Genomic DNA, 23,556 nt, shown 5'->3' on the forward strand with positions numbered 1-23,556 from the left:
CACTCCTCACTTACCTTCTATCATGGATGTAGAGTCGCTTCTGGCGGATCTCAGGTCGGCAGCAGCTGCTCGGGGACCCGGCTGGCTCCAGGAGCAGGTCCAGCAGCTGCTCAGAGGGGCGGCTGAGGCTCCCGTTTCGCCTCAGCCACGGGCATCCCGGCCGCGGCGGGCCCGGCCGCCGGCGCGCCTCAGCCCAGATATGGCCTCCCCTCGGGCTCAGCGCCGCAGACGGAGCCCTGCTTCTCAGGACCCTTCACGCCTGCAGGCGCCGGGTGCAGTTCCTTCCCGGGCGTCCAGACGTGGAAGGAATCCAGCCAGTAGGCGGAGCTCTCGGGCAGGCCTCAGCAGGCCTCATCAGCAGTGCAGCAGCGCCACCTTGTGGTCGGGACCGGGAACGGCGGGCTCTCTCCAGGATCCTGATGTGGATGAGGCCCCTCAGCATGAGCAGTCTTCCAGAGGGCACGGGGCTGCTGCGGACCTTGGCAGCAGGCCCTCGTCGGCCAGGCAAGTCGGGGAGGGAGTCGTCGCCTCGCAAGTCGTTTCCAGAGAGGATCCGGAAGATCACGTCCCTGGCCCCAGCCCGGCCAGGGGACATCCGTGGGAGCTCGCTGTGCCAGGACCGTCTCAGAGGACCGAGCGGCGGGAGTCAGGACCTTCGGCTGATGGGGTCACAGCACCCAGGCAGCCAGGTGAGGCACCTTGGGGACCTTTATGTCAGTTAGTGTCTGGGGGGGCTGGGGGGTCTCAGTCGGATTTGAGTAAGGGACTGGGCCAGCTCTTGGGGGGTTTGGTGGGGTTGTTAGCAAATTTGGGGGCGGCAGGGAATCCTGTGTTACCGTTGGGGGGTGGCGTCGGCGGGGCGGTAGCGTCAGGGCCATTGCCGGCGTGGGGTGTGGGGGCGGTCGCTGGGGGGCCGCCAGCTTCGGATACACCCACGGTGGTTTCATGTGGGACTTCGGCGTCCGTTCAGACGCAGGTAGGTGGGTCTGATCAGGAGGATGGAATGCGGTTAGATGATAGGGCTAAAGGGGAAGTTTATGTTTGTTTCGAGGGCCCGTTGGGGGCACATTTGAAGCAGGAGGTTAGGGAGCGCATTTGGAAAGGGGAGTATGTGGATATATTTTCCTTACTCCCTTTGGACAGGTTCAATTTGGATAGGGCGCGAAAGGATGAGGGTAAGCGGGAGGACGAGGAGAAGCGTAGGCACCGACTGATACCGCGGACGTTCCCTAACTGGTTGCAGGCGTTCGCGATATTGGCCAGTGTGATAGGGGAGAAGGCGCCGGAGTGCTGCTCCGCGCTTTTTTGTTACCTGGATGCTATTGGGGAAGCTTACCGGGTGTATGGGGGTATGGCCTGGCTGCGTTACGACGAACAGTTTAGGCAGCGGAAGGCGGTACGCCCTAGCATCAAATGGGACCACAAGGATATCGCTTTGTGGCTCAAAGTGACGGCGCCGGTTCGGTCAGGTCAGCCCTTTCGGAGCGAATCAGGGGCGGGGGGGCAATCCGGATTCGCGGCAGCAGCTGCGAAGGGGTTGTGTTTTTTATTCAATGAAGGGGGGTGTAAATTTGGAGCCAAGTGCAAATTTAAGCACGAATGTTCCACCTGTGGCGGGTCTCACGGAGCCACGCGCTGCTTTAGAGGGGCAAGACAGAAGGGGGGCGAGAGTTCTGGAAAAGGGGGAGACGCCAGTGCGGTTGGAAGAGATGGACCGGTTTCTCGCTAGATATCCGGATAAGGGGGCTGCGCAATTGTTGCGGGACGGTTTTTCGGGGGGGTTTAAAATTCCTTTTGTTCCATCGGGGCCTGTGTTGCATAGGAAGAATTTGCAGTCGGCAAGGGAGCACCCTGATGTGGTGACTACAAAATTAGAGAAGGAAGTTAGACTTGGAAGGATGGCTGGCCCTTTTTTGGAACCACCTTTGCAGAACTTGCGTGTGTCGCCTCTGGGGGTGGTCCCAAAGAAGGAGGCGAATACGTTTCGCCTGATTCAACATCTATCCTTTCCTAAGGGATCGTCGGTCAACGATGGTATTGACCCGACGCTGTGCTCGGTAGTTTATACCTCGTTTGATGCGGCAGTGAAGTGGGTTAGGAAGTTTGGGAGGGGTGCGTTGATGGCGAAAACAGATATTGAGTCAGCTTTTAGGTTGTTGCCGGTGCACCCAGAGAGCCTGCATTTGTTGGGATGTTTTTGGGAGGGTAAGTTTTTTGTTGATCGTTGTCTGCCAATGGGGTGTTCTTTGTCCTGCGCGTATTTTGAAAAGTTCAGTTCTTTTCTAGAATGGGCGGTGGTGGATTCCTCCGGATGTGAATCGCTTATTCACTATCTGGATGATTTCTTATGTATTGGCCCCCCGGGATCCAGGGTGTGCTCTTTACTGTTGCACACGATGGAGGCGTTGTTTGATTCCTTTGGGGTTCCCTTGGCGGCAGAAAAAACGGTGGGGCCGACCACGGAATTGAGTTTCCTAGGCATAGTGATTGACTCAGTGAGGATGGAATGTAGGCTGCCCTTGGACAAGGTTGAGGACTTGAAACGGGAGGTCGACAGGGCAAGGCGACTGCAGAAAATCCAATTGCGGAGCCTACAGTCACTCCTGGGGAAGCTGAATTTCGCCTGTAGGATTATCCCCATGGGTAGGGTATTTAGTAGGCGTTTGGCGGCGGCAACGGCGGGGGTGGCGGCGCCGCACCATTTTATTAGATTGGGGAAGGAGCTTAGGGCGGATTTGCAAGTTTGGGCATCGTTTCTGGAGTGTTATAATGGGAGAGGTCTGTTTATGGGTGAGGCGGTAGACTCCTTTGATTTTGACCTTTTCTCTGACGCGGCGGGAGGAGGCGGTTTCGGGGTCTATTGCGGGGGGCAGTGGTGTGCGGGGGGTTGGCCTGATACCTGGGTGGAGAGGGGCTGGGTCAAGAATTTAGCGTTGCTGGAATTGTTCCCCATTGTGGTGGCGGTGATGTTATGGGGGGAGGAGTTTAGGAACAAGAAGGTTCGTTTCCATTGTGACAACTTGGGGGTGGTGCAAGCGATTAACGGGTTGTCAGCTTCTTCGCCGTTGGTGGTGCGTCTGTTGCAGAGGCTGGTGCTGGAGTGCTTGTCACTCAATGCGTGGGTGGTAGCAGTGCATGTACCAGGGGTTGATAACTGTATCGCTGACGCTCTCTCTCGTTCACAGTGGGAGCGTTTCCGCCAGCTGGCCCCGGGGGCAGAGGAGCGCGGGCTGGACTGCCCGAGTGGCCTGTGGGAACTTCTGGAGACACCGTAGCTGGTCTCATACGGGCTTCACTTGCACCCGGTACGTGGGAGACATATGAGAGGGCATGGCAATGCTGGGAGGATTGGAAGACCAGGTTGGCTGTTGTGTCGGATGACTTTGAGATTCCCTTGCTATTGTTCATTGGGCATTGTAGGGAGGAGGGGTGGTCTGTCTCTAGGATTAATAGTTGTGTTTCAGGATTGGCGTTCGGTTTTCGTCTTAGACATCTGCCGGACGTCACCAAGTCTTTTCTGGTGGTGAGGGCTTTGAAGGGTTGGCGGCGTTCTCAGTCAGGCCAGGATGACCGTAGGCCGGTGTCCTTTGCTTTGCTGTTGAGGCTGGGGGATCAATTAGTCGACGTTTGTGCCTCGCCGTGGGAGTTACGTTTGTTTCGGTTGGCTTTTTCGCTGGCATTTTTTGGGGCCTTGCGTTTGGGCGAGTTGGTTTCTCCGTCGGTTAAGAGACAAGGTGGTTTGTTTAGGGACGACGTAGACCTTTTTCAGGACAGGGTGGAGTTTCGTATTAGGCGGTCAAAAACTGATGTGGAAGGGAGAGGTCGGAAGGTTGTTTTGTTTGCGGTCCCGGGTTGCGCAATGTGTCCGGTATTTTGCTTGAGGGAGTACGGGGTTGCGGTGGTGGGGACGAATTCCCCTCTCTTAGTGCATGCGGACGGGTCTTTCCTTTCCCGTTTCCAGTTCACGGCGGTCTTTAAGCGGTGTTTAGGGCTGTTGGGCTTAGCGCTTGGGGGTTACTCTAGCCATTCTTTCAGAATTGGGGCTGCAACGGAGGCGGCCAGACGTGGATTGGGGCAGGATGTTATCATGCGGATAGGAAGGTGGGAATCGATTCGCTTTAGATCATATATTCGTCTGGATCGGTTGTGATATTGCATTGTATTCTGTCTCATCCCGCACGGTATGCTTTTGTTATTGTTATTTCGTTGCAGGTTCGGACCCAGCGCTAATCTGGATAATGGGTCACTCCTATGTTTTCTGGGGAGCCATCCGGGCAGCGGTTCGGCCGGATGGACAACAGTTGGGGATTGACCGGTCGGTGGCGGTGGTAAGATGGTTGGGGCGTAGGGGTATGGTGTGGGGGGGCGTGTTACCTGAGGTCCACAAGTTTGTTAGGTTGGATAGAGTGCCGGATGTGTTGGTGTTGCACGTGGGGGGCAACGATTTGGGGGCGCGGCCGTTGCGGGAATTGGTGAAGGACGTTAAATTCGACCTACTCCGGTTGTGGGCGCTGTTCCCGGGTCTTATTTCCGTTTGGTCGGACATTGTTCCCCGCAAAGTGTGGAGGGGGGCGCGTTCGGTGGAGGGGTAAATAAGGCTAGGATAAAGGCTAACCGGGCCATAGGGCGGTTTATGGCAAGGAATGGGGCAGTGGTAGTACGGCATACCGAACTGGAAAAAGGGGTTGGAGCTTTTTGGCGGTCGGACGGCGTTCACTTGAATGCAGTGGGGATTGACATGTGGTGTCTGGCAATACAGGAAGGCATTGAGACAGCTTTGCGGATGTGGAGGGACGCACAGGCTTAAGGTGTCAAGCATGTGCGTTCATGGCGGTGGGAGGTCCTTGAAGTTGGAGAGATTCAGGTGACGAGGATGGGAGGGCTCCACGGTTGGGGCTGGACTCCTATGGCTGGTGGTCGGTTGTGGCGGAATTTGGGCGAGCCGTCAGTGGTGCCTCCGAGCTGGTGCTTAATGGCTGGGGGCAAGTCGGCTCAAAAAGGATACTGGGAAAATTCCGAGGTTTGGGGCTTCCAGGACCTCCCCCGTGTTACTCAGGTGAATTAAGTTGGTTATATCTTATGGGGATGTTTTTGTGGGAAATAAAAAGGTTAATTATTTATGTATATGTTTTCAATAAACGGCTGCTGTGGCCGATATAATCCAACTTGGTGTCCGTGTCTTATTGGGGTTCTGACGGGGCCAGTTTAGAAGGTTAGGGCTTGTGGTAAGTGAGTCAAGGGTTAGTAAGTGACTGATCATGAGGGGCGAGCGGGTAATAACCAATACCCCGTCAAGACAGAGCCGGACTGGGGGGCGCAGCCTTTAGGGGAGGCGACCATGACGGGGGGCTGGTTTGAGGGAGCCCCTGGGGAGGGATTGGTCAGTTTAAGTTATGGGGGCGGTGGAACGAGGGGTTAAATAGGTGAGGGCCCGGGATGAAGGAGGCCATTTTGTGGAGAGAACGGAGCTCCCACCCACCCACCCCTTGTTCATGTTCCAGAGCCTGGGTTGGATGGTGGGGGATGGGGAGGGGACGGAGTGGGGTGATCGTGTAATGTATAAGTGAAATAAAATGTTAATTATTTTGTCACGGCGGCTGTGGCGGTGGGAGGTCCTTGAAGTTGGAGAGATTCAGGTGACGAGGATGGGAGGGCTCCACGGTTGGGGCTGGACTCCTATGGCTGGTGGTCGGTTGTGGCGGAATTTGGGCGAGCCGTCAGTGGTGCCTCCGAGCTGGTGCTTAACGGCTGGGGGCAAGTCGGCTCAAAAAGGATACTGGGAAAATTCCGAGGTTTGGGGCTTCCAGGACCTCCCCCGTGTTACTCAGGTGAATTAAGTTGGTTATATCTTATGGGGATGTTTTTGTGGGAAATAAAAAGGTTAATTATTTATGTATATGTTTTCAATAAACGGCTGCTGTGGCCGATATAATCCAACTTGGTGTCCGTGTCTTATTGGGGTTCTGACGGGGCCAGTTTAGAAGGTTAGGGCTTGTGGTAAGTGAGTCAAGGGTTAGTAAGTGACTGATCATGAGGGGCGAGCGGGTAATAACCAATACCCCGTCATGTCTAAGCACCTGGTTAACAAGACAAAAAGAAGGTCTTGTAGAAAACATATAGGATATTCTATCATTTAGAACACTGTTATTTGTAAAATTACCTGAGAAAACCTGTTTGAAAATGTTATAAGAACCGTTTTTACTAAACCTTCAATTAAACTTACAAATATAAAATCACTTATAAACCAGTAGAGCTGGACTGAAGTCCTAAGTTCCAATCTAAGCAAGAGTATTATCTGCATGCATTTGTATGGTGTCTTTGTGTTTGCATGGGATTTCTCACGCACTTCAAAAACATACTGAAAGGCTTATTCAATTTCTATAATGCATCTAGGCCACAGTAATAATATAACTACATATACAATAAATGGAATAAAACTGGAGACAACAGAACAAGAGAAGGATTTGGGTATTCTGGTTACAAGTCAGCTAAGCAGCAGCACTCAATGTCAAGCAGCAGCTGCAAAAGCAAATAAAAGTTCATAAAAAGAGAACCCAGGGTAATATTACCCGTCTGTAAATCTTTTCTAAGGCTAATCTTAAATATGGGATTTGATTTTAGGCTTCACATACTTTAAAGGATATATGAGAGCTATAGAAAGGGTTCAGAGGTGAGCAACCAGATTATTAAGTGAAATGGAAGGTCTCTCTTATAATAAGAGGTTTAAAATTAGGGTTTGTTCAGCTTGGAAAAAAAATATAGTGACCTGCTGCCCAGAAACAATGAATCTGTATGAAGACAGGTGATGGCAGTAGCCATAATTCGGCGCTGTAAAGTGGAGGAGATTGCTGCATTTAAATGCAAGTCTTTCCTCCACTGATGAGCAGACAAATATCGGGAAGGAATGGTTCCTTCCGGACAATTGTCTGCTCATCCAGTGTGTGTAACTGCACCTTTAAACGTGACCTCCATTTTCTTCAAAGCATCTCTAGAATGTGTCGAGAGGACTTCATATGCAATTCAACCATATAACATTTAGAATATTTGTTGTTAGATGAGAAGGATACTACTCATGCTTCAGAAGACCTTCTTGGTTCTTTCTTTACTTTATTTTTCACAATTAAAAAGTATTGCATGGCTCTCAGGCCCACTTGTTCAGAATTTGCCTAGTTGTAAACCACATTCAAGCGCGACGTTTCAGGGGGTCACGCCCTCTTACTCATGTGTCGAGAGGACTCATGCATATAATGGAGAGGACTGCAAGAGAAGTCCTCTCCATTCATTCCATGGCCAGTTTGGAGCCGCAGACAGAGGGAAGGTGGTGAGTATCAACATACAAGTTACTTATCAGGTCAATGGCAGATCTATACATGTATTTAATAAGGCTTGCAGGAGACGACATATTTCCTTTAAAAGGGTTAAATAAGCAAAAACAGTATAATACAAATTTTTTTATTATCATGGCCAAATTATTTTCCTGCCATTCCATTGTAGCCAATGTTCTTGGTTATCTGCTGCTCTTTGATCATATTTTATACTCTTACTTATAAACCGCGATCTTCCTATTATCTATTAGCAACATTGTTTTTATCAGCTTCAGATATCTGACAAAGGTGTAGCTGTCTGTTTACCTATCTATCAATTTACAAATATTCTGTATACATGGGTTTTTAAATATTCTAACTGTTAACATGCACCATTTGAGTTCTTCAGGGGAGCTCTGACAGGCATAGTTGTAAGAGAGATTAAGTAGAGTATCTGGTATCCTTCCCAAACTCCCACAATAAAATAATTTAGAAAACATATTTTATCATTACTGTGCTCTCTCGATTTACCCTCCAGAGACCTGTCAAGTTATGCTAATGGTTCCAGATACCATAATGATTGCGGAGGTGGTACTAAGAGAAGCTTCAGTTCTCTAGACAAACATGAGAATTTTTTAACTCTAAATTTCAGAGCTGACATATCAATATTTATTCTACTCTATACAAATATGCAACAGCAAAATGTCACTGTGAAATCAATCTATCTAGTAATATACTGTACATACATACAGTAATGTGCAAAAGTTTTAGGTTGGTGTAGAAAAAATTCTGCAAAGTAAAAATGCTTTTAAAAATGGTTTTAAAAGCGTTTAATAGTTTATTTTGATCAATTAACAAAATGCCAAGTGAATAAACAAATATAAATCAGATCAATATTTGGTGTGAGACCACCTTCAAAACAGCATCAGTTCTTCTAGGTACAACTGCACACAGTTTTTGAAGAGTGGTTGTTCCCAACACCTTGAAGAGCTACCCACAGATTTTCTGTGGATGTAGGCTTGCTCAAATCTTCTGACTGTTCATGTAATCCCAAACAGACTCAATGACGTTGAGATTAGTGCTGCATTTCAGCCAGTGGAGCAGCGTGGGTTGCCAGCACCCGGGGCAAGCCAAGTATTGCCCCCCCCCCCCCCCAAACACACATGTGGCCACGCCCCTTTTTACAGATAATGTAGTAGATATCCCTTGAAGTCATACGTAACACCACAGATAACCCAGTGATAACTCTCTGGGTACAGATAATGTAGTAGATGGGTGTGAAACCCCAGAATTCAGAACACGCACAATGTGACCTGAAGTCTTGGGCAAGGCTGCCAAATTTTATATCCAACCTTCCATCACTACAGAACATACAGGGTAATACATCGCCCCATATCTCTTACATCCAGTGGTGTCTCCTTTTTCAGACCTTCAGACCAGACCACCATTTTTCAGCCATTTCTCGTCTCTGCAGTTTGACAAACAAAATCTTAGTTTACTACTTTTTCATCATCGTCCCATCTTCTGGACAAATCATCCTACCACCCCCAATACAGTGCCGCTGTGCCAGTGGCGTACATACCAGGGTCGCAGGGGTCGCAGTTGCGACCGGGCCCGGCACTCCAGGGGGCCCGGCCGCCTGTGGACCCCCCCCAGGCTGCTGGCAGGGCTCCCGCTGTACTCAGATGTAATGGAGCGCTCTGGTGGGGCCCGGCATGAAGTACAGTGGCAATTTCGGGCCCCATCAGAGCGCTCCATGCCACCATTACATGTATAATATGGGGGGTGGGGGGGCCGGAGGGTCAAGTAAGGGAGGGGGGGGGGGGGGCACGCACTCACACACACAGGGCCGGCAGTTCCGTTTCTATAGTGAAGCAGGGAAACCTCTCTGCTCCCTGCTTCACTGATCTTCAGAGCTCAGGAGCTCCCCCTGCTGGCCCCAGATCGCGCTGCTGCCTGTCACTGTGGGAGGAGACCTAAAAACCCGGCAAGCTGCCTACTCTCCTCAGGGAAGAAGGTAAGTATGTAAGAATTTTTTTTTCTAATGCTGCAGACTGGGGGCAGGGGGGCAAAGGGGCAGAGAGGCAGAGGGGCAGGGGGCAGAGGGGCAGGGGGCAGAGGGGCAGAGGGGCAGAGGGGGGGGGATTGATGGGAACAACTAGAGTGAGGGGGCACAAAAGTTGGCATCTCTACTGAGGGGCACCTAATCTGCCATAACTAATTTGAGGGGGCACCTAATGTGGCATAACTACTGTGAGGGGGCACATATAAAGGCATAACTATGAGGGGGCACATATGAAGGCATAACTACTGTGACGGGGCATGTAATCTGGCATAACCAATGTGAGGGGCACATATGTGAGCATATCTAATGTGAGGGGCACATAATCTGGCATAACCACTCTGAGGGGACACATATCTGGGCAAATTTTTTTTGAGGGGGCACATAACCGGGCATAAATACTGTGAAGGGGCACATAATCTGGCATTATTACTGTGAGAGGACACGTAATCTGGCATAACCACTCTGAGGGGGCACATATGTGGGCATATTTACTTTGAGGGGGCACATAACTAGGCATAAATACTGTGAGGGGCACATAATCTGGCATTACTACTGTAAGGGGCATATAATCTGGCGTTACTAGGTGAGGGGCACATAGTCTGGCATTAATACTGTGAGGTGGCACATAATCTGGCATTACTACTGTAAGGGGACACATATTTGGCATAACTACTATGAGGGGGCACATATCTGGGCATAATTACTGTGACGGGAACAAAGGTGGGCATAACTACTGTGAGGGGCCACAAGGTGGGCATTAGTACTGTGTGGTTGCACTTAGGGGAAATGTCCTAGATTACCCTGCTACACATTGGCATGGCTCAGTCTTACAGGCCAGCTGGTGATTTCACAGGGGCAGTCACCATCCCTTCCTTATGTGATTATTCTTTTTTTCTCACCACAGGGACCTTGTTCTGGATCCAGCGGACATCACGCCGACGCCAGCGACACCCTGGATGAGGTAGGACCAGATTTTATTAGGACTAGGTGAGTGTAGCCATGCATTGGGCTTAGGGCTCTTTAACACAAGCGGATCCCGTGCGAGGAATCCGCTGCGTAAATGAGAGCCAAGCCCCGTTCCGGACAGCAGAGACACAGAGCATTAACATGACTGATTATGCTCCGTGCCTCTCTGTGATCTCTTTACTACAAAATCACAGAGACATAAAGTTGTCACCGTGATTTTGTAGTAAAAAGATCACAGTCAATCATGTCACTGCTCCGTGTCTCTGCTGTCTAGAATGGGGCTTGGCACTCAGTCACGCCGCGGATTAGCCGCACGGAAAGAGCCCTTAGTAAAAAAAATCTGCCGGTTCTTTGAAAAAATGTTTGCACTGTGGCCCATAACACTATAGTTACACCACTGGTAGGGGAGGTAGTGGGGGGGGGGGGCTAGGAGGCAGGTTGGGGGGGGGGCGACGGGGAGGGGGCCCCATAGATCAGTTTCGCACCGGGGCCCCATGGATTGTGTGTACGCCACTGCGCTGTGCTCCCCAATATTATACTGCAGAAACCAATAAACCCCCTGACAATACTAGTACCACACAGATAATGCCCCCTTCAATAATTATTGGCGCACACTGCCCTAAAATAACTGCGAGGACAGCGATACAGATGACTATGGAGATGAGCGCTTCCACAATAGAAGTGCTAATCTCCCTGTGCTCTGCCGCTGCCCCCCACTTGTCACCAGAGCCGTGCCGTCTGGGGCAATTGCCTCACTTTGCCTAATTGGCGGTGCAGCCCTGCTAGCGCCCCCTGAAATTTTGCACCCTGGGAAATGCCCCGCCCTCCCCCCACGCTACGCCACTGATTTCAGCAAATGGAGCTGGGGATTTGGTCAGGATTAATGGTGTATTTGATACTGAGGAATATAGGCAGACACTTTTCCATCATGTGAAGCCATTAGGGAGGCATATGATTGGCTCCAAATTTTGTCTGCATCCGGACAATAACCCCAAACATACAGCCAATGTCACTAAGAACTATTTTCAGAATAAAGAAGAACAAGGAGTCCTGAAACTGATAATATGGCCCCCCACAGAGCCCTGATCTCAACCTCATAGAGTCTGTCTGGGATTACACGAAGAGAGAAGATTTTGAACAAGCTTATATCCACAGAAGATCTGTGGTTAGTTGTAGATGGTTGGAACAACCTCCCTTCCAAGTTCCTTTAAAAAACTGTCTGCAAATGTACCTAGGAGAATTGATGCTGTTGTGAAGGCAAAGGGTTGTCACACCAAATATTGATTTGATTTAGATTTCTCGTTTATCATTCACTTTGCATTTTGTTAATTGATAAAAATAAAATATTAACACTTCTATTACTGGCACAGTACTATAAAATTTTTACACACATCTGAAAAAAGTAGAACACCTACTATTGGACACGCATCAGGCTAAAGCAGCTTACACAACTGCAGCTTTGCAGTAATAATGTAGGTGGTTTGGGTGGCCAGCAGGCGTCAGCCAAAGCCTCCAGGGAGGGTCATGGCTGCCTAAATGCATTGTGTTTATTTGCAAATTTTGCAACAAGTTGTAAAAAAAAACATGGTAAAACTGCTATGTGCAATAATCACTGACCCAAAGATTTGATGCACATTGTGTTTTTATCAAGTTGTCACAAATTGACACAAAAACCACAACAAATAAACTACAAAACTTGCATAAGGACCTGCGCATGGTCACATGACCATATCTCTGCAGGTCCTGAAGTAAGAGGGGAGAATCGTGCAGAGGAAATCAGTATGAGCTGAATACAGTAAGCTGTTAGGGTCTGGTCTGGGTTTTGCATTAGTTTAGGAGGTCTAGTATAAGGTCTGTATTTAGGAGCTTTGGTGTCGGAATCTGTTTAGGTGGTCTGCACTTGGTCTGTATTTAGTGCTTTTTTCAATAAAAAAAACATTTGCTTGTTTATGCCAGGGGTGCACCACCAATGAAGCCAGGTGATGTAATCGCCTCAGGCAGCACCAGGTAGGGGCAAAAGGGGGGCAGTGGAAGGGCCATGGGCAATGAGCACTTTAATTGTGGCAAAGGGGTTAGGTTAAGAAATTGGAATTGGGGGGGCACCGTTTCAGTTTTCACCTCAGGCAGCAGAAAGGCCCCTGGTTTATGCAAATAAGGGCTTCAGTAAACCAAGGGGTGTGCCGCAGGGTCTGGATGCACCTTAGGTTCTCCTCTTTTATGCTCTGTTCACTCCCTCCTCCTTTGGCTTGACGGTGATAGGGACATGCATCAGCATCGTCCACTTGTCTAGCCCTGTAGTCCCACGTCTGTGCCGTACAGCCCAGCATCAGCTACATTTGATTTTGCTTTCCCCACTGAAACAGATGAATACTGTGCATGCGCCAACACTATGATCAGCCCTACCAAACATTATGCCTGGTTTAAGAGCATTGATCCTGCGGACAGATATTATTGCATATAGATCATGTTGCAACAAATAAAAATATTTGATATATCCATATACATGCTTTAACCCAACAATATAAATTGAAGGGGTTGTCAGTATAGCATCATCAATATCTGATTGGTAGGGGATGTGACTCTCTGCTGATTAGCTGTTTGGCGAGACCACAGAGCATTGTATAGTGGCTGTACTTACTATTGTGGCTCAAGCTCATTCACTTGAAGGAGACTAAGCTGCACATAGACCATGTGACCGATGTATATGACATCACTGGTCTAGGAAGAGGATGTAGTGCTTCAAACAGCTGACCAGCAGGGGGGGCTGGGAGTCAGATCCCCATCGATCATAGATATTGATGACCTGTATGTCAGATAGGTTATCAATATCAAAATTTCAGACAATCTCTTTTAGATTGTAGTACTTGTGTACCCTAAAAGGGAGTCTAAAAGAACAAGGCCTCAAAAAAAACTGAAAAAGGACCATTTGAATTGAAAAAAAAACTATGCAAAAAATCTATATATATTGTTGGCTTACTATGCATATTTATTTTTTGCCATTGTAAATTTCCACATACTTTATTTTCTTCTTTTTTTAAATTCTGTTTATTGAAAGCAGATCAGCAAAATGACAAGAACGAGGGTCAAGTACAGACAAATCATACCACAATGAATCCCTCATGTTCCCACTACGAGAACAAAGGAGTCGGAATGGCATTTAAAGGATCATGAGCCTTACACATGCACATCTGACTGCATTTTTAAATAGATGAAACAGTGAACAAGAAACGGGGAAGGGAAAAGGGGAAGGAGAGGGGGTCATGGGGAAAGGAAAGGGCAGGGCTACACTGCTAGAGGACCCAATGTGTCACATAAAGAGGATTTAAGGTACCAGGAGGTATGCTGGAAGGGTTTGACCAGCTCCGTAATATCCGCGGGGCTAAAGTGGGCAATGATGAAGGTTCGCCATTTGCTGAAAATTTTTGAGCACTCCTTGTGTCTTACTGCCTCTATTGTTTCAAAAGCCATCAGCACCTTTGACTCAGAGATCACAACAGAAATGTCTGGCATGGTTTCTATGAGCCAACGTTGCAGCAGAACTCTTTTGGCTATCAGCAGTATAGAATGTAAGATGATCGGGATCTTAGTCGGACAGCCAGACTGCCCCCCATCAAGACGTATGTAGTGAAAAATCAGAGCCTTGGGCTCCATAGGCAAATCTAAAAGCCAGTGTTTTTTTTATATAAGCGACCACGGTGACCCAGAAGTTTGCAACCTTGATACACGTCCATATACCATGCCAGAAGTCAGTTGCCGAGACTCTGCAATTAGGACAATGAGTGATGCAATCCGGGAATTGAGGAGAGGCTGGAAAATTAAAACCAAAAATTGCATGGTGCATCATTTTAAAATATGTTTCACGCAACGTTTCGCTTATCACACACTGGCCGACCTTGCCCCAACCCACCAGAATTTTTCCCCCGATCTCATCATCCATGGTGATGCGTTCCCACTTCTTAAACAGAGTGGATGGCTTGGCCTTCCTGAAGTTGCCTGAGAGTGCCCCATATAACCTTGAAAGAGATACTGTTTGAGGAGAGAAACTGAGAATATCGTCAAAGGAGTTCTTAATCGCCTCCTTTGACAAGTCTCGTAAGCTGTGTGTACAGAAACCCAGAGTCTGCATAATCAGCAGGAAATGGGAATCAGGCATTTCGTAAGGGGTCAGCCATCGTTTCTCCTCTCGGTGCATCAGATGTTCCGCCCTGACCAACCCTCTAGACACCCACAGCTCAGAGAGTCCTGTGCAATTCCCCTGGAGGAACTCAGGATGTTCCCACAGTGGCATCCACTTAGAGATCGAATGAGGCAAGCCAGCTGTTTTCCTAATCGCCTTCCAAGCTGCCACCGTATCCCTTAATAAGAGTGAGGTTTTGATATCATTGGGAAGCGAGGCCAGATTGGAATGGAGGCATGCCACTAGATTCCAAGGGGTCACTAGGTTTTGTTCCAGCTCTCTATTTGAAAAGTGGTCGGTATTGTGTACCCAATCCGAGATATGTCTCAGAAGGCAAGATAAATTGTATCCCCGTATGTTCGGGAATTTCACCCCTCCCTCTGGTTTCCATAACATGAGCTTTGAGAGAGAGATGCGGGGTCGTCGGCCAGACCACAGGAAGGTGGTAAATGCCCTATTCAAAGCAGTAACATCAGCATGTTTCAGTAGAATCGGGAGCGTTTGGCAGGGGTAAAGTAATTTAGAGCAGCTCATCATTTTGATGAGCTGACATCTGCCGAGGAGAGACAAGGGAAGCGAGTGCCATCTCTGTAATTCAGATATTATTTTTGCTATGAGGGGTGGGTAGTTTAGCTGATACAGTGACCCAGGGAGCTTACCAATCTTCACCCCCAAGTAAGTGATATGTCGCTTTATAGCTGTTAGGGAGAAACCCGAAGGCAGTCCAGAAATGGGGGGGGGGGGGGGTCGTGGAGTGCAACTCCAGGACCTCACTTTTGGAGAATTGATTTTTATCCCGAAAAAGACCCGAAAAGACGAAGGAAACTCCATTAAGGGACCTAAATGTCGCTGAGGCCTAGCCTTAAAGATCAAAGGTCATCAGCATATAAAGCCAGCTTGACCTCCTTTTTGCCTATAGTGATTCCCGAGTACAGCTCAGAGTCTTCTAAAAATCTAGCTAGAGGTTCAATGGCCAGGTCAAAAAGGAGGGGGGAGAGCGGGCACCCCTGCCTGGTCCTCTCTTGAGGGGAAAAATGGGGGATAGGAAACCTCTCGTGTGGATGCGTGCCACGGGGCTAGGTATAGAGTCCCTGTAGGAAAGGTGCAGATATCCCCATATATCTTAAATCTGTCTAGTACCACCCCCAGCCAGTCCCACCGTAGCGAATCAAAAGCTTTTTCCGCGTCCAAAAACAACAAGATAGGGGCTGTGTCCGGCTGGGGGCGGTGTCGAACCCAATCCAAGGTTGCCAGCACTTTGCTACCCCCGACCTCCCCTTTATGAAACCCACTTGTGAGGGGCCTATCAGGGCGGGCATTAGAAAGCTCAGTCTATCAGCCATGATTTTAGTCAAAATCTTAAGATCCTGATTGATGAGCGAAATCGGGCGATATGAACCCGGATCCTGCGGGTACTTGTTAGGCTTCAGTAGCAATTTAATGTAGGCCACATTAACGTGGGCGGGGAAACTGCCTGTGTGCAGGAGGTGATTGAAGTATTCAACTAGGGTGGCGGCGAGGTTATCTTGTAGCATCTTATAGAATTCCCCTGAAAACCCGTCAGGGCCTGGCGCTTTCCCATTATGTAGAGAACGTATAATATGTAGGACTTCCTCAGCCGATATTTCGGCATTCAGGATCCCCCGCTGTTCCTCCCTCAGGGATGGTAGCTTGATTGCTGATAAAAAACTTTCGCCCTCCTCCTGTTCCCCTGGGGTGTCCCTATAAAGCCGCTCATAATACTTTCCTAGCAGTTTATTTATCAGCTTAGGGTTCGTGTGAATCGCTCCATCCTCACCTTTCAATGACGTAATAACCGTGGGAGCCCTCCTTCCCTTAGCTAGATTTGCTAGCATTTTGCCCGACTTATTCCCAAATCGGAAAAGATCCGACTGATATTCTGATCTATACATGGCTTCCCGTCTATCCACCCACAATTCAAAATTACTTCTACCTGCCATCCAGGCACCTTTGTGCTGAGCCAAGGCCACCTGAAGAAACCTAGTGTATGCTAGTCGAAGGGCCATGCTAGCTTCCTGATGTTGTTTAGCCACCACTTTGCGCAAGTTGCTCACATAGCTAAGTATCCGACCCCTCAGGACCGCTTTAGCAGTCTCCCAATGGATCGAAACATCTGATGCACCTCGAAGATTGTCCCCCTGGAACTCCCACCACCAACCTCGTATTGTATCCTTGAAGTTGTCATCCTTGGCCAGGAATGAAGGAAAACGCCACAGAAAATCTGTCCCTCTACTAGGGTATGTATTCTGCAGATAGATGCAAACGGGTGAGTCATCAGAAATAAGTAAATCATGGATTTCAGAGGAGACTACCTTGGAAGACATATGTGAGGATACAAAGAGATAGTCTATACGAGACCAAGCATTGTGCGCATGGGAAAAGTGTGTGTACTCCCTATCATCAGGGTAGAGAGCGCCAGGTATCATATAAGCCCGTAGAGGCCAAGAGAGGCGGTATGACCTTGTCAGAAAGCCTCTGTGTACCTACAACCCCTTCAGCTCTCTTCCGATCTTCCAGAACAGATGCAACCAAGTTAAAGTCGCCACCCACAATTCTGTTATGGGTTCCATCCGCATGCAGTCTGTTCTCAAGAAGAGCGTAAAAAGGCACATTAGTGTCATTCGGGGCATATACGTTGTGGATACTATATGATGTCCCCTCAAATTCAAGCAACAACCTATGCCATCTGCCCTCGCTATCATGGGATTCTGATAACACTGTCCCTGATAAATTCTTATGGAGCAGTGAAAGCACTCCTGCCCTGCGCTCCCTGGCCAAGGATCCGTAAACAGAGCCCACCCAATATTTCTTCAATCAAAAGAAATCCTTGTCTTCTAGATGGGTCTCCTGTAGGAGAACTATGTCAGGCTGAAGACGTTTTAAATGACGCAAAATTTTGGAGCGCTTCTGTGGTGAGCGTAACCCCTTGACATTCCAGAAGATGATTCGCATTTCAGCTCTGATAATCACTGATCCCCGGACAGAGAGAGCAGCGGATGGGTAGCGGAAAAGGATGGGAGGAAAAGGGGGAAGAACACACTAAAAAATGAAAAAACAATGTATAACACTGCCTGTAGATATAGCGGATGATATCCGCCAGGCACCTAGGCTAGATGGTATTAGCCTTTCCTGAATCTAGGTGTTGAGTTCTCTTTTTTCCGCTATGGCAGAACTCCCGTATACTCTGCCTAAGCAATAACAACCAGTGAGGCTAAATTATCAAGACCCCACAAAATAAATAAACTCCTTGCCAAAAAGGCAAGATCTGCTCAGGTCCGGGTGCCGCCCCCGTAGCTCATGGGCAAGCGTGGTAGTCCCTGAAAGTGAGTCCCGCTTAAGACTAATGCATTTTAGCGTCCCCTTCTGGAGTGCCTTCCCGAGCTGTTCCGTGAACGGTCATTCCCCCGGCGGGCCGTTGGTTCTGCCGACAGCTTCGGTGTAGTCCGCTGAGGAGATAGGGTGACGTCCCGCAGCTCCGAATCTAAGATCCCGCCGATAGCCTCCTCCGCCTCTGAGGGGGATCTAAAAGTGACAGTACCTCCTTGTGCGCGGTGAATCCTTAGCACCGCCGGAAAAAGGAGCTGAAAGTGAATGTCCTTATGATAAAGCTTGGTGCAAATAGGGCAAAAAAAAATTGTGTTTTTTCGCGACATCTGCCGAGAAGTCCTCAAAGAGCAAGATTCTGTGACCTCTAATAGTGATTTGGTGCTGTCTCTTGCGAAAGCTACGGAGCAGGGCCACCTTATCGTTAAAGTCCAGCAACTTAAAGATAACTTGACGCAGTTTCCATCCCCGCTGCTACAGAGTCCCTGGCCGGGTTTTTTTTTTTCCAGGCCTATCCTGTGGGCGCGTTCCACCCTGCAGAATTTTTTTTGGCCGAGGGTAGTTCTCTTTCACATAAGTCCAGAAGCACAGGTTGCTTTATAGATTCGGGCAGACCCACCACCCTCAGATTATTGCGGCGGGACCTGTTCTCTAGGTCGTCCACCTTGTAGCTCAAGTATTCCAGGGCATGCTGCTGCGATTGAATGACAGAACCAGAGTCCCCAACTTGTTGCTGGAGAGAGCACAGCTATTTTTCCATGTTCCCTACTTGCAGACTGGTCTGATTCACCTCCTCTCTCAGGGAGTTAAAGGAGGCCATTATAGTTGTCTCCAGTGTCTTCTCGATGTCCGGCTTAATGCGCAGCGCCACCTCTATGGCCAGCTTTTTGTAATCCTGTGGGTCAGGGCTACCCAGGGGAGTCATATCTCCCTGGAGATTCTGGGAGCTCTCATCTTGAATCAGCGGCGGCTGGCTATCCGCCATCTTTGCCGCATCCTGTGAAGCTGCCTGCTGCGCACCTGTAAGTTTCTGGCCACTCCAGAGTAAATATCGTTCCATCAGCATCCAGGAGTAAGTAAGTGATGTCCGCCACACTTCCCTCGGGGGGTATAATCGCCTCCCCGTGCTACTAAGTGATCGCTGGAATCGGGAGCTCTGAGCATTGCTTCCTCACATGGCGGCGCCGGACCTGGAAGTCTACTTTCTTTTCTTAAATATCTCTGACATTCTCAGCATAATTGGCAAACAAAATTTTAGTAGAATCAATTAATTTGTTACAAACATAGAAAATATTTAAGAAATGCTAAATATTTTCTGTAAAACGAAACATCTTCACAGTTACCTGCATATCTGTACGTTTAAATATAAATATCAAAAAATAACATTAGACATTAATATTAATACTAATGAGTTCAGCAGAAGTATACATTTAAAAGTTAGTTCCTGGCTCAGTGTCATGGCTATTCATCATCTACTGTAAATATGCTCTGACTGGAAACCAAAGAGTGTAAGCTTTTAGGATTAGGATGGAATGCTCCTTGAAATGTGAATACATAGCTCACTTCATTAAAATTAACTTAAAAAAAGTTAAGTCCGAATTGGCTTTTAATTGTTTAGAATGCTATGAAAGAGTATGTACCCGTATTTGTATTGCACTACATAGCTAGGTTAGGGTAAATTCATACGACCGTATGTATTTTGCAGTCCGCAAACCGCAGATCCATAAAACATGGATACCGTCCATGTGACGTCCACATTTTTGCAGACGCATTGACTTCAGTGGATCCCTCTGCATTTGCAGCCAATAATAGGAGATGTTCTATCTTTTGCAGAGCAATACGGATGCGGAAAGCAGACCAATGTCTTCCGTGTGCATTCTGCATCTGTATGTCCGTTCCACAAAAGACAGAACATGCCCTATTCTGGTCCACATTGAGGATGAGAATGATTCTCCTGGTTAACCCCTTCCCGATCTCTCCCATACATCAATGACGGACTTTGTTTGCTGTGGAAGCCTCAGGCCATCTTAAGGATCCAAGGCCTGCCACAGCGATGTTCCTATGGAGCCATGCTCTATAAAATACATTTTAAAAAAATTCTAAATACTCCCCTTTCACCATATTAAAAACAACAATATAAAAAAAAAAAAGATTATTAGCATCTCAAAATGGTCATACTATTAAAATATAAACATCCTCTACAGTGAAGAATTTTTTTTTTTTAATGACGGATTCCTTGTATTTTTATTTTGCTTCACCCCCCAAAAAATAAAATAAAAAATACTGATCGCTGTGCAGCCTTCTCTAAGCTCTATAAACAGAAATGTAAAAAAAGTCATAGGGTTCAGAAAATGTGATGCAAAAAAAAAAAAGTATTTATTTTTATCGCTGTAATCCTACTGATCCGGAGAATGAAGGTAACAAACCGGTTTTATTGCATAGGGGACGCCGTAAAAACGAAACGTATAAAACTGATAGAATTTAGTTTTTTTTCCATTTCCATCCCTTTTCAGCTTCCAACTATATTGTGCCATTAGAAAGTGCAACTTGTCCCACAAGAAACAAAAAGTAAAAAAAAAAAAAAAAAAGTTATGGCTTTCGGAAGACAGGGAGTAAAAAATGAAAACCCAAGAATGGAAAATGACAGGTTCTTGAAGGGGGTTAATTATTCTCAGACAGATAGCAGACATCCTGATGAGTTTACATCAAATAAAAACTGTCAAAGGTAATAAATGTTATGGAAGTACAGAGGTGCATGAGCCACGCTCCTCCAGCCCGGTGATGTCACCATCAGCCTTAGTAATTATGCAGATCGCAGGGAGGGGTGGTGACTTGGCTGGAAGACATTGTGCTAAGCCACGCCCCTCCGGTGATGTCACCGGGCATGGCACCTTCTAATGAATGAAGGAGGCAGAATATTAATGAGGGGGCGGAATTATGGTGGAGATGATAGTCAGCTGTAACCACGTGATGCCGCGCTGTGCTGGGACACACAGGGCAGTGCGGCAGATAGTTAGGCAAAGATAAACATAGATGTTACAATGCGTGGGGGACTGTCGGATCCCTGTAGAAGTAACGAAAATACCTAAAAACATATGGGGGGAACTTTAATCAGCTGTTGATAGTGAGTACACTTTAAAAATAATAATAATAATACATTTGATCCTGGACAACCCCTTTAAGTGAGTGCCGACCTAGCGTGGATCTTTCAGCTTAATATGCAAGGGAACCATATTCTAGCTACAGGTCAATATTACAGTGCCTTGAAACAGTATTCGTACCTCTTGAACTTTTACACATTTTTTAAGCTACATTCACAATATTGGGATTTTATGTGATTTATGTGACCAACACAAAGTAGCAAGTTTGGGTGAAAAGGAAATGATACGTGGTTTTAAAAAAATTTTAATAAATAAAAATCTGGAAAATGTAGTGAATACTTTGTAGGACCACCTTTTGCTGTGATTACAGCTGAAATTGCTCCAGCAAGTGATCGACAATCCCAGCCACTTTGTGCGGTGTCCTTACAGGAGCAGGAATGGGCGCACAGCGGGCTCCATGCACCATCAGAACTGCAGCAGCAGGAGGCGATCAGTGAGGTGGGCATAATATCTGAACACTTTTATGGTGCTGAATAGTGTTGAGCGAATCCACTTCGGATCAGAGATCCGTGTAGGCAAAACTCATGCGACTTCAGATGAAACTAATTTTGTCTCCACGGAGGCAATACATTTTAATGCTGTACGGAGACAGCATTAAGACCAAAGTGTTTGAACGAATCGACTTCGGATCCCTCATCCGAAGTTAATTCGCTTAACACTAGTGCTGAAGTACCCCTTTGACGGAAATATGACACAATTGACTGACCTTAATTTTATTTATTTTTTAAAACAATTTTTATTTCAGTAAAGTTATTGAAAAGATACATACTTTAGTTGTGGTAGGGGCTGAGGTGTACATTGGCGTGGAGTTCGGAGGGATGCCTATCACCCTCCATGATCTATCTGGCTGAACTGTGCCCGGAGCCAGTGCGGGGTAGGCCTGAATAAGTGGGCAAAAAGACTACCCACACTGTTAGGAGGGAAAAAGTTATTTGAACCGAACGACACGGGAGGTAACAAGGGCCTGAGCGATTCAGGCAGGAGCTGGGCTGTTAAATGACCTGAGCGATTCAGGAAGGCACTGGGTAGTTAGTAAATAGACGGTCCAGGATGACAGAGGAAGAGCGAGCCTGGGCGATCCGGAATGAGAGAGGCAACGTGGGCCTGGGCAATCCAGGATGAGAGAGGCAGAGCGAGCCTGGGTGATCCAGGATGACAGAGACAGAGCGAGCCTGGGCGATCCAGAATGACAGAGACAGAGCGAGCCTGGGCGATCCAGAATGACAGAGACAGAGCGAGCCTGGGCGATCCAGAATGACAGAGACAGAGCGAGCCTGGGCGATCCAGAATGACAGAGACAGAGCGAGCCTGGGCGATCCAGAATGACAGAGACAGAGCGAGCCTGGGCGATCCAGGAAGACAGAGGTAGGGCGAGCCTGGGTGATCCAGGATGACAGAGACAGAGCGAGCCTTAGCGATCCAGAATGACAGAGACAGAGCGAGCCTGGGCGATCCAGAATGACAGAGACAGAGCGAGCCTGGGCGATCCAGAATGACAGAGACAGAGCGAGCCTGGGCAATCCAGAATAACCGAAACAGAGCGAGCCTGGGCGATCCAGGAAGACAGAGGTAGGGCGAGCCTGGGAGATCCTGGATGACAGAGGCAGAGCGAGCCTGGGCGAACCAGGATGACAGAGGTAGAGTGAGCCTGGGCGATGCCGAATGATAGAGACCGAACGAGCCTGGGCGATCCAGGATGACAGAGACAGGGCGAGCTTGGGCAATCCAGGATGACAGGAGCAGAGCGAGCCTGGGCGACCCAGGATGACAGGAGCAGAGCGAGCCTGGGCGATCCAGGATGACAGGAGCAGAGCGAGCCTGGGCGACCCAGGATGACAGGAGCAGAGCGAGCCTGGGCGATCCAGGATGACAGGAGCAGAGCGAGCCTGGGCGATCCAGGATGACAGGAGCAGAGCGAGCCTGGGCGATCCAGGATGACAGGAGCAGAGCGAGCCTGGGCGATCCAGGATGACAGGAGCAGAGCGAGCCTGGGCGATCCAGGATGACAGGAGCAGAGCGAGCCTGGGCGATCCAGGATGACAGGAGCAGAGCGAGCCTGGGCGATCCAGGATGACAGGAGCAGATCGAGCCTGAGCGATCAAGGATGACAGGAGCAGAGCGAGCCTGGGCGATCCAGGATGACAGGAGCAGAGCGAGCCTGGGCGATCCAGGATGACAGGAGCAGAGCGAGCCTGGGCGATCCAGGATGACAGAGGCAGAGCGAGCCTGGGCGATCCAGGATGACAGGCGCAGAGCGAGCCTGGGCGATCCAGGATGACAGGCGCAGAGCGAGCCTGGGCGATCCAGGATGTCAGAACGAGCCAGGGCGATCCTGGATGTCAGAATGAGCCAGGGCGATCCTGGATGTCAGAACGAGCCAGGGCGATCCTGGATGACAGAACGAGCCAGGGCGATCCTGGGTGACAGAGGTAGAGCGAGACTGGGCAAACCAGTATGACAGAGACAGAGCGAGCCTGGGCCAGCCAGGATAACTGAAACAGAGAGAGCTTGGGCGATCCAGGAAGACAGAGGAAGACT

At 48.5% G+C, this 23,556-nt stretch overlaps 1 protein-coding gene across 1 annotated transcript; it reads left to right on the forward strand.

The window, feature by feature from the left end:
• Positions 1–66: 66 nt before the first annotated feature.
• On the forward strand, positions 67–13,506 carry LOC122945372. Its single transcript, XM_044304446.1, has 3 exons — positions 67–689; positions 3,186–3,953; positions 13,394–13,506. Exons 1-3 carry the CDS (start codon positions 200–202, stop codon positions 13,504–13,506), a joined length of 1,371 nt encoding a protein of 456 aa, XP_044160381.1. The 5' UTR covers positions 67–199.
• The last annotated feature ends 10,050 nt before the right edge of the window (positions 13,507–23,556 follow it).

The sequence above is a fragment of the Bufo gargarizans genome, chromosome 8, assembly GCF_014858855.1.
Source record: "Bufo gargarizans isolate SCDJY-AF-19 chromosome 8, ASM1485885v1, whole genome shotgun sequence".
Classification (NCBI taxonomy): domain Eukaryota; kingdom Metazoa; phylum Chordata; class Amphibia; order Anura; family Bufonidae; genus Bufo; species Bufo gargarizans.